Source organism: Microtus ochrogaster, chromosome 16 (assembly GCF_000317375.1).
Source record: "Microtus ochrogaster isolate Prairie Vole_2 chromosome 16, MicOch1.0, whole genome shotgun sequence".
NCBI lineage: Eukaryota > Metazoa > Chordata > Mammalia > Rodentia > Cricetidae > Microtus > Microtus ochrogaster.
Window position 1 is genome coordinate 33,635,524 of NC_022018.1, and position 12,364 is coordinate 33,647,887.

The 12,364-nt window shown below is 37.3% G+C and overlaps 1 protein-coding gene across 1 annotated transcript in view; it reads right to left on the reverse strand.

The window, feature by feature from the left end:
- Window positions 1–11,245: 11,245 nt before the first annotated feature.
- LOC101982391 (prolactin-7A1-like) overlaps window positions 11,246–12,364 on the reverse strand; it is a 10,917-nt gene continuing 9,798 nt past the window's right edge. Inside the window, exon 6 of the mRNA XM_013349074.1 lies at window positions 11,246–11,461. Within this exon, the coding sequence (XP_013204528.1) occupies window positions 11,246–11,461 (216 nt within the window). The remainder of the gene's footprint in view (window positions 11,462–12,364) is intronic.

Consider the following 12,364-nt stretch of genomic DNA (forward strand, 5'->3'; position numbering starts at 1 on the left):
ATATATTTATATGGATGAATTGACTCCTTTATTATCTAAAGTGTTCTATATTTTAAGATAAGGTAAAATAGAAATTTATTAGATTATTTTTCATTAAATTATTTTCATCACTGTTAGGAAATTTTCTTGCCACTATTAGCTACAAAGAAGATTCTCCAGGAAACTCCTTTGTATTAGCAATATTGTTTGACTTATATTCAGAAAACAGTATATGACAAAAAATATGGTCCCATCATATACTGAGACTTTAAAACAAATATTACTTCAACCTTCACAGAGAAAAATAATATGCATAATACAGCAAATAAAAAACAATACTTTCTTCTGTCTGTACTTGTACCAATATGAAATAAGATACATTCACTCTTATATTCTCAGTAAGATACAGTTTTGAATCTCAGCCCAGTGGTCTTTCTGAAAGAAAATTATATATATGTATGTTATATACACACACACACATATATATAATCATACACACACGTGTATATATGTATCCACACATATTATGATAGTGTATTGGCTTATAATTTCAGAAATGGATTTGTTCCTAGGAATTAGCCTTAAACCTTATTAGAAGCTTGCTCACTGCACCATAAATAATTGTGCCACTGTTATTTCAATGACTATAACTTGCTATGCTTACTGTTTGCATTAACACCTTGGCCATACTATCACTATTAACATTTTCCACCAGTCAACTCTGTAGTGGCTTCCAGACTCTGAAAGTCAATCAACCAACCCTAGCCTACTTGTTATGACTGTCTTCAGCATTGAGCCCCGTCGGTTAGTTCAGGTGTACATCTAAATGTAGATGCAGCAACATGAATAGTATGGGTGGCCTTTCCAATAAGTCTTAGGAAAATAAACCGCTCTGAAATCTGATATTTTGTTGAATAAACATAGGGCTCACACAAGTACATTTCCTTCACGTATGTACTCTCTTACACATTATTTAACAGCTGTCTTTTGTATCCTTCCAGATGCCTTATCAAATGAGTAAAGTATGTAGACACTGGAAGCTTTAAAGTGCTTCAGTATTTCTGAAGACCTACCCTTACCTGCTTGAAGGAACCATAAATTCACTTCTGGATTCTGCATCTGCATGGACCTTACTCACCACATCTTGGCAACGGTGTTTCATTTCTTGAAGAAGCCTCAACCACGTATCAGCTGTCTCTTACAAGGCAGAAGGTTGTGAGGGTAGAAGTGATGGCATCATCAATTCCTTTCCAAGCCTATAAACTACACGCAGCTCCATGAACTGTCTTCCAGGCGCTACCTGGGACTCTGACATATGATTTTGGAGAGATGGCATCTGTCTAAAGGTCAAGAAGGAGCGGGATCCAATCACGTCTGCCAAGCCTACTGCCCCTCCTCCACCTTTTGTCTTCCACCTTTTGACAGTCTGAGTTTTTTTGGCCCTATGCCCTAGAGCTGTGTATCTGTCATCAGTACTTTAGGAAAAAGCCCTGGTCTGGATGAATGATCTCTTTCCTCACAGATTCCCCCTTTTGCAATCATACAAGGTCAACATGAAGTTTACAGTCTCAAGCAAAACATTAAAAGTGATGTACAGCATACAGCGCTGGCACACATATGCCTTCAGCATTCCTATCTCCATAGAAAAACTGTATACAGAGTACTCTCTAAGGGGGAGATACTTGCCTAACCCTAAGACAAGGCATATCCTTTTTTATGTTCAGTTATCTAGCTCCTCATTCTACCACTGCTGGCTTTAGTCACCATGGATTCTAGACTACCTGGCGAATTGATCAGCAAATCCATTCTTTACTATTGGTTCCTCAAGGGGTCTGCAATGTCATTTGTGGAAAGTCAAGATCAATTAGCATATTGATTCTAACAGGTGTCTTTCCCCTCTAAGAGATCTGTTTCCTGTATAGCAGGAATTGCAGTAGAAATCACTTGTTCACCTTTTACCCATTAGGGGAGGGCTATCAAGTATTTTCAGCCTTTCAGGGGATCATAATCACCATATCTGCCATACTGTCAGTATTTCTATTGGAAATTCTTGCTTTATCACACACAGGTCTTGTCACATTTGTTTTTCAATGAACCCTGTTTTCAACTTTATTTCTCTTGTCTTGACTGCATTAGTACATTACAAACCAAGTTTGCAATCATGTTCCAGTCACTTAAATCCTAAAGCATCTCTTCTATTGTAATCTACTGTAAGCATAATCTTACGCTGTTGGAGAGAAGGTGATGCAGGAAAACTCTTGAGCCATTGTTGTTGAAAATCACTTCTTCTCACAATTTTAATATGGTTTTTATAAATGCAAGAAGTGAGAGTTAAAGCTAGCCTGTAAAAGCAAAGAGGTTTATTCTTCTCATGCAAAAGCATGTATCTCCTAGATTTTTTTTGTCTGATCAGATAGATAATGAATATTTTCCATGATATTCTTATGACTATAAAGCCCTATGAACAGTTTTTATTTCTTTTCATGTGTTGCCTTCTAAAAACCTCTTGGATGTTTCAATTCTTATTTTGCTCCCAAGCTTTAATATTTTCTTTTCCAGCACTTGGGAGGCAGAGGCAGGTAAATCTCTGTGAGTTTGAGATCAGCCTGGTCTACAGAGCTACTGCTAAGACAGCCAAAGCTGCACAAAGACATCCTGCCTCATAAAACCAAAATGTGTGTGTGTGTCCCTCTGTAAAAACAACCTACCCAAAGCCAAATGGTTTTAGTGTAGAATTTTACTGGATGTTCAAAGACCAGTTACTCCTCCAACACTCCTCAATTTATTCCACAAAACAGAAACAGAAGGAACATTGCCCAATTCATTTTATGAGGTCACAGTTACTAAAACCCAAACACATATAGACCATAAAAAAGAAGGAAAGGAAAAAAAGTAAAAGAATTACAAAGCAATTATTTCCATTATGAACAAAGATGCAGAAACATTTAATAAAGTGTTTCCAGACCACAAACACATCAAAAAGACCATCCACCGTGATCAAGGAAACTTCATTCCCAAAATCCAGGGATGGTTCAAAATATGTAATTTGATAAATGTAATCTACCATATAAACAAACTTTAAGAAACAAATCATATTGTCATCTCACTAGATGAAGAAAAGACCTTTAATTAAGTTTAAATTATGTTCATTATAAAAGTCTTGGAGAAATTAGGGATTCAAGTAACATACTTCAACACAGTAAAGGCAGTATCTGGGAAGATCAAGGACAACGTCAAATGAAATAGAGAGAAACTGAAAGCGATTCCATTAATATAACAAACATGACACGGTTGTCAACTCTCACTATCCCTATTCAACATCATACATGAAGCCTTAGTTAGAGCAACAAGACAACTGAAAAAGATCAACAGGACACAAGTTGGGCAAGAGTGGACATGTCAAAGTAGATAGGGAAAAGACCACGAGTCCTCAAGTCTTCACAGAGAACTACAGGGAACTAAGCAATGTGAAGAGAAGGATGACTAGTCTTCCCCACTGAAGAATACAGAAATTGCTGATCCAATAACAAATGATCAGCCCTGAAAACCTATGTTATACAGACTGAGCAGTTGTTTATATATATAACATTGATTCTAATATCTATATGTAATACAGATAAATTGCCTATAATTGATAACAATAAATGAAAAATAAGTCATACATTTGATAACGAGCAACAAGTGATTTATTTAAGATTTTAGAGGGAGGAAAGAGAAAGGATAAATAATGTAATTATGTTGCTTTCTCAAAAATAAATAAAAAAATTGGAGAAATGAAGGTTAAACATGCTTCCAATGGTTCTTTTTTTTGCCTCTGCTGTCCAATGAATGGCAACAGTTGCAGATTTTTTTGCAAAAAAATAATAATAATATTTTTGCAAATTGTTAAGAAAAAAATTTCTGCTACCTTTTCATTCTTTTTCAAGATATTAGATAGAAAGACTGCAGTCAGCAATCATTTAGGATGAATGAAGTTTAATAAATCCATATATAAATCATGTGTTGTTTATTGACCTTTACATAATACTAACATATGAAGGGACAACCCAGTCATTGGTGATTTCTGAAGATGTTGGTTTGGTTAGGTTTCCATGGCTGTGACAGATAACCTGAGAACAAAATCTAAAGAGGAGAAAAGGTTCATTTTAGCTCCTAATTTCCAAGTCAGTTGTCCCTGGGGCCAATGACAGCACAGGATAGTATGATAAGAGCAGGTGTGGAGAGGTGGCCTCGTCGCACACTCCTGGTAGCACAGGAAAGACACTGGAGGGTGGGGAGAATCTCAATATCCCTTTCCAGACCAGCACCCACCCACACCCAGGAATATAACTTCCTCGGCCAGGTTCTATTTCCTTTACTTTTACCATCTCATTTCCGTGCTCCGGGCTGAAGAGCACAGCTTCAAAACAGGAGCCTTCGGAGACTGCTGCAGACACAAAGTGCTACCCAGTGAATTACAAGTTCTCAGAAAGCGGGACTCAAGTTCAAAGGGAACAGACAGTGCTCGTGTCTTGATCAAATACAGTGATGAGGATGAGTGTCTTCTGTCGTGACTTGCTGAGAAAGGGAAGCTCCTGTCTCCAGCACAGTGCATTCGCATTCGGAGCACCCTTACACGCTACTCAGTACAGTGATGTCTTCAGTTACAATACGTTTGGTCAATTTTATCACAAAACCAGGGATACACAGGAGAACACATGTTCATGGAAAACTGGTCATAAAGCTATCTGGCCTCACATTCTCACCCCTTGGATTTTCCCTGTTTATTTTTTTCCCTTTTATTCATTTATTTATTTTTCCATTCAAAAAATTTACACTTCCTCCCCTCCTCCCATTCCCCTCCCGCTCCCCCACTCCCCTCCTTCCTCCCCTTCCCTCCTTAAGAGAGGGCAGGAACCCTGCCCTGTGGGAAGTCCAAGCCCCACCCCCACCCCGCTGCCAGGCCTAGGAAGCATTGCATTCAAATAGACTAGGGTCCCAATAGTCTTGCTGTTTACAAGACTCAAAAAATAAATTTACTAAAGAAATGTAAAATATATAAGGTTGAGAGATATCAGAAGATAGTTTTGGATGGTAATGCAAGTTGTTATAGAACGTAAATTAGGTCCAAGACTCACCAAGATATACCCACAATTATATCTAAATTTTCTTGTATCCTGTGGCTCAAAACTTTCGTGTTTCCTGTAACAGGCACTGAAAAATTATATTCTTTTTTTCTGTATCACTGAAGTATATTTTTGTGAACCTGTGTAAATAGTCTACTATACCATTGTAAATAGTCTTCCTAGATTGTAAAATGTCCTAAGCCTGGTGTTGTGCTGCTTGAACAATGACAGATGTCTGTTAACCCAAGACATGAGACAGGATTCTAACGAAAGGATTCCATCTAGTAACCTTGGAGAACCAACAGGTTGATCCGATCTACTCAAAAGAGCATGGGTGAGAAGAGCTTACCTACAGAAGCATGGTAGACTCAATGACAACCGCATCTCAGAAAAGTTCCAATACACTATGTGGGGCACTAGAGAACGGTATTACACTGAGGGCCTGATCTTTTTTCTTTTACTTGTTCCCTCCTGAATATTTTGGCAGATTGCCACAAGGTCACTTACAGTTGCAACAGGAAAGAAAGAGCTTTAAAACCCTAGGTAATTTTCCAATGGTTCCCCTGCGACAGGCAATGTCAGCAGCAGCAGCGCTATTACCACAGACCTGTGTATCTGCATTTCCCTGCTATTTTCACAAACTGTATCCATATTATTTTAGATACTTACGAAGTCAAGTTGAATTCACAGTCCTCTATGAAAACATCATAACAGGTGTAAATTGCTGTTGTTTATCACATCCCTCCTTCCCCCAGCTCTTGAATTTGTTCTGTAATTTTTAGTGTTCTTCTGCTTCTTAGAATTGTTAAGATATGTATGTGACCTTTTCCTGGAACGTTCGACCTCCTCATCACATCATTATTCAATTATTCTCAGCAGTTTAACTGGCCAATTTTTTGGTAACAAACTGACTACTGTAAAGTGTCTCTCCACAAATTTGGCATAAAAACGATTTTAAATTTGACAATTACATCACCAAAGGGAAAGAAAAAATTTCTTTGTGTATTCTAAATCCTTATAATGTACATATTTTAACTGTGTTAGCATACACAGCATGGGTTTCCTTCTGTAGGTTGGCCTTTAATCAAATCAGAATGCTGTTGCTTGCTGCCAGAACTGTTGTAGCAGAATTATGTTGGTAGCCATGCCTTGGCACTTTTGTTCCTGTATGAGCAAACATACTCTATATTAGATCATTTTGAAATAACTCAAGTTGTAGAGTTTCAATTTCCATAAATGTAATGCTTCAAGACATTATTATGCATAATATAAAAATTTGTATCTGTATTGTATATACATACACATATATGTATGCATATATGTGCTTATGTGTTTTCAGACAAGACATTTTTATAATCTAAAATTAATTGAAACAGACAAATACCTTTGTTCGCCATTTTATAAAATCCACGGATGTCATTAGCTCTGGATCTTGGCCAGTGTCACCTGTAGAGCATTGGTATCAGCACATTGTAATATTGTCGTGTCATTTCGTTTACCCCAGACAGGCAGACTATAATACACACATTACCATTTCATAATATCAGCAACATCACTCTTAGGATCATATTCTTCCTTCAGAATTCCCTGGCATTAGAAAATTTTTAAAACAGCATTTATTTTGTTTTGCCATTAGGCACAAGTGTATGTGTTCCCTCTCTTATATGTTTGTTGGTGAGTGGATGGCAGAAAGAGAGAATTGCTTTGTTTTTCTTTCAACATTAAGTCCCTCGGTGGCTTCAAACTTGGTTGGTAGACCGGCCAAGCTGGTTAGCCAAAATCAAAGATCCGCCTGTCTTTTTCCACTAGCAATTGAATCACAAACCTCAGTCAACCCAGCATCTTCCCACTGTGCCCTTCCTTCTATTATTTCAAATAGGAATCAATGGTAGAAGGATGAGGCATCTTGCCATATGGTGACTGTAATGAGGAAACAAAAAAAGTTGAAAATTGGCCACTTTGTCTTCATTTTTCTTTTTATATTTGAGCTATGTAATGGCATTGTTTCTCCCTTAAATTTCCTCTCTCCAAGCTCTTTCACATATCCTTCCTTTTTCTCTTTCAGATTTACATCTATTCTTTTATTAAATGTTACTATATGCATATATATATATATATATATGTTTCTACATATGTATTCCTAAATATAACATGTGCGAACTGTATAGTGTTACTTGTATGTAGGTTTTCAGGATTGAAGATTTGGTATTGGTAACTAATTGGTATGCTTTTACTTGCAGAAGATGATTTCTCCCATTCTCAGCATTCATTAGTCACCTATAGTCTTTTGTGTAGTGTTGAAGTTTGTGGGGTTTTTTTTTGTCATTCATTTGTTATTATTCTTATGTGGAGTAATATCATAAAAGGTACATATTATAGAAATAAAATATACAGACATTGGCCTATAGTTTTTCCAAACAACACCAAATATGCCTTATTTGACTAGCTACTGTGCCCAATGCTAAATCAAGTTGATAATACTTTGTTGTCCTCTGTAAGTCTACCACCTGTTGTTCTGGTGAGTTATGTACTGTTGGATTTCTCTGCTTGTCCATAGGGAAGCAAAATATGCTGGGATTAAGAAGGTTGTAATACTAACTATTTTAGATAAAACTGAAGCCAACATTTCAGTGGCAAGAAGCCCAAATAAATTTTCTACAGGAATTATTATGTATTAAAAATGAGTCAAATTTTAATTGTACTCATTTGTGATTTTTATATTAATTAAAGACATTATAACAAGGGTCCAACAAAGACATCCTAGCCTTGGTCTTTATGCTTCCCTCTGTCTGCACAAAACCCAACCACTTTCCTTTAAATAAACAGTATATTTATAAGAATGTACAAGTGTCAAACAGTGGCAAAGAATTGTCTTTAATAAGAGAATAGATGGAGTAGCTGTAGAGATGTTTCAGTGGCTAAGAATACTGGATATTCTTCCAGGAGGCCCGTATTTGATTCTTTGCACCCATATGGCAGCTTACAACCATCTGCAACTAAAGTTCTAGGGAATTTAATATCCTCTTCTAGTTCTCCAGACACTAGGCAGTACATGGCACACATACATACATGCAGAAAGAACAGTCACAAGCATGATTTAACATAAAAATAAATTTTAATAAAAGAGATACACTTGATGGCAAACTCAATAAAGTGTAACCTCTCACAGTATGCTCACTACAAAGATCATCTATGAAACCCATCTCTGATGAAAATGCTGCTGTGGGAAAAAGAAGATTTGAAAGCATTCCACTGATCCACTGGGTTTCAACAATGTCGCACCAAGACATGACATCTAGGACAAAAGCGTTAACTCTTCATACATTCATGGCTATTCAAGCATCCATGCACCCTGTGGGCCCTAGTTTGAACTCTATTGGGTATTTCATAATGTCTAACACTATTAAAGTTTGAGCAAATGAGGATGGCAGAAAAGTTGGCAGGGCATATGAGTAAGAGTGAGGGCTTAAGTTGGATGCAACCCAGAGAACCACATATGTGGGGTAGAATTTTATAGAATATCTGAGCCTCAGTTTTCTTAACTCACTCAGCCACTACAATAATTGAAACTTGTATCATAATTTAGATGGATTAAATGTAATAATGTCAATAGACTTTTCTGTAAAATTTCTAAAAATGAGGTGTTTATCTAAATATACTCTTTCTTTACTTTCTATTATTCTTCTTATATTATCCTGTATATTACTAACAAGAGTAGCAGATATAAAATTAATGGTGGGCTGGAGAGATGGCTCAGCGGTTAAAAGCACTGACTGCTCTTCCTGAGTTCAATTCCCAGCAACCACATGGTGGCTCACAACCATCTGTAATGAGATCTGGTGCCCTCTTCTGGCCTACAGGCAGGATACTTGACTGACTGACTGACTGACTGACTGACTGACTGACTGACTAAATAAATAAATAAATCTTTAAAAAAATAAAATAAAATTAATGGTACACAATTAAAATTGTGGTGTGAAAACAATTATATTGTGTGTGTATGTGTGTGTATGTGTATGTTTGAAATGTAGTTAAGGTCATGTTAAGGTTGGTTAAAGCATGTAGATATGGCATAATGTGTAGACTTTGTCATAACTGACGGCATGATTCTATTATGATAACTGTAAAATTTTACAAACACCTTTTATTCAGTTGGTGCTTAGTTACCAAATAAGAAAAGTTCAAGAATTCACTGAGGAATGGGCATGCAAGTTGGAAACCACAAGAAACTGAAGGGTACTGAAAATATGAAGGGTACTCAATATGAGATGTCATAGAAATTAATAATATTCAAAGTTACAAAAGAGGAGATATTTGTAATGTTCGATGTGTTTGTATCTTCTCTATACACATGAATATAGTTAACCATGTGTGTAATTCTATTCCAAGTTTTCTCTGCAACCATGTAGACATTGGCAAAACACGTTCTCTCCATAGAGAATTTTTAGACCATCTATAATATTACTTGGCCTTTAAATTTCATTGTAATTTATCTATTCCATATGATTATTCTTTAATTACTGCCTTCCCCCTTCTTCTTTCCCAGTTTTTTTTAATAGAATTCATCGGTCAGATTTCTGCTAACAGGTTAATTATCATCCACTGAGCTACCAAAAAGTGGCCATATGCCCTCACCTCTAGGAAGCCATTAACCATCAATATCTCTGAAGTCATAGGATGGGGCCATTTCACATCCCCATTACATCCAAGAGAGTAAGCAGTTCTTACACAAGGAAGCACAGCCTGTCCATGTCCAAAAGGCACTGCTCTGCAGTGGTACTCTCTAGCCTCTGAGTCTTGATAATTCTTCTGCTCCCCTCTTCCAACGTAGTCCCTGAAACTTGTAGGTTTGGTGATCTAAATATCTAACTGGTGACCAAACAAGCCTCTAATACTTGTTCTCTGGACTTTTATTATTTGAGAATGTAGAAAATTCTCTAATAAGGCCTGAAAAGTTCAGCTAGTCTATAAATACAGAGATCAAAATGTAGAGGGAAATTTGATACTGAGAAGTTTCTTTGATAATGGGTAAGAGCTATATTTACCTGTGAGATTGTGGATAAGTTTTTGAATGCAGTTAGCGATTATTCCCGTCTATGAGAGTGTTGGAGTTAGGTGAGTACGCAGTTCTTAGGTAAGAGAGTAGGCACTCGCCAGGCTAGGCCAGATAACAGAATGTACCTTCCAGGCTGGATCTAGAAAGAAGGTAATGGCATGGGATGACAGGATAATGTCTTATGAACCAAAGGGACTACTCATGCACACAGGATGTGAATCCTGGCCTAAACCTGGAGGTTTGGCAAATATGGGTATGATTCCTGAAATGAGACAGGATGACTGATTATAGCACCATGTGGTCCTCTTTGAGGAGTATGTTGAGTGTAGTCGACTTAGAGATATGAAAGAAAGCATAACAAAGCATCAGAATGCAGGGTATCATGGCCTGGCAGAACCTGTTGGTAGCTATGGCATGGGGCAACAGTATAGGTTCCTGCAAGTTGAATGACTTTCTTGAGGCAGTCAATATCCCATTACTTATTAATATGGAGAAACTTCTAAATGTAATTTACTCTCTGATTATAATAACTATATCAACATCAATATTAATTTAGTGTGACTCTAGTGTAAACTGTGAAATATTCCTACCGCGCACCACGCCCCCGTGTTTGCACTCTGTGCGCTGCCAACCAGTTCGAGAGCTTCGGGCAAGGGGGCTGGAGGTTAAAATAAACAGACACACACACAGACAGGGAGACAGCGACAGGGGTCATCCTTGAATTCCCGAAGAATGCCCCCTTTATTGTGTTCAGGGGCAGATTATATAGAGGTAGCCACGCCCCAGCCAAACCCACCTGAAACCACTCTCCTGCCATCAGGAACTCCTGAAGGTCTCGTGCTCAGAGCAGCTGTATGCACTCAGATCAGGGGATTACAAGAAATTGAGGATCTGGGGGTCTCACTGCTCCCAAAAATTCCAATAGCCAATCAAACCTTTTAAAATTGTTAACACATTTAGCACTAAATGAATAAAAGTTACAAACAATTTATCTCTCTAAACTTTGGCATATATGCAATGTTTATTTTTCTTTTAAAAGAAACCCATTACACCCAAGCAAACCTTCAAAATGTATAACATGAAGACTATTTAGAAGGATGCAACATCACGAATTTCCAATTCTTGGGGATGAGCATATGTCACTATTAACAAGCACAGTACATCTCAGGATCATGAGAGAAAGGTCAACTGATTGTAAATCAGTGTGCAAGCAATATGATAATTTACAAAGGGCAATAAAGCGAGAGTCTTCGTCAGATGACTGAATGTCTTCGAGACCAGACCAGACGGTATAATCCACATTTTCTGTTGTTCCATAAATCTGTTGACCAAAAGGATGATCAGTCAGTTATTATTTACACAGCTTGTATTTGCTTCTCCTTTCCTTCCTAGATGTTAAAAACATTTAAGGAAATGATAATACTATTAAACTGTTTGCAGACAAGTATCTGTTTTAGAATACCTGCCTGTAAGAGTGACGAAAATGTTATGGGAGGAACCATCCACTCTTTGATTGGATCTAAGCAACAACTCCATGAGATATAGCCCATACCTGGCACTGTTAATGCTGTTAATGAGGCTTAGAACCTAAAACTAGATAGGTCACAGAACTAGGGGAAGCCTACTACTGTTATTCATTAAAATGAATATAGCAATAAAATATTGTGATACCTATAGATGTGTATAGTCCCCATCAGAGAAGTTTCTTCTGACTGTAGTTATTAAAAAGAGATACACAACTATATAATGTGCATAGATTAAGACACTCTGAACCTCTCAGCTAAAATCGAAGTCTATACCAAATCCTTCTTTTCAAGGATCCAGTATCTACATGAAAGAGGAGGCATAAAATTCTAAGAGGCTGTTAGAAATTCAAATGGCTAATAGACACTTAAGGTGATGCTCAACCTCCTTAGCAATCAGGGAAATGAAAATCAAAACAACTTTGAGATATCATCTTACACCTGTCAGAACAGCTAAAATCAAAAACACCAATGATAGCCTTTGCTGGAGAGTCTGGGGTACACTCATCCATTGCTGGTGGGAATGCAATCTTGTGCAATCACTTTGGAAATCAGTGTTTTGGTTTCTCAGGAAATTCGGGATCAACCTACCCCTGGACCCAGCCATACCACTCTTGGGAATATACCCAAGAGATGCCTGATCATATGCCAAAAGCATTTGTTCAACTATGTTCATAGCAGTATTATTTATAATAGCCAGA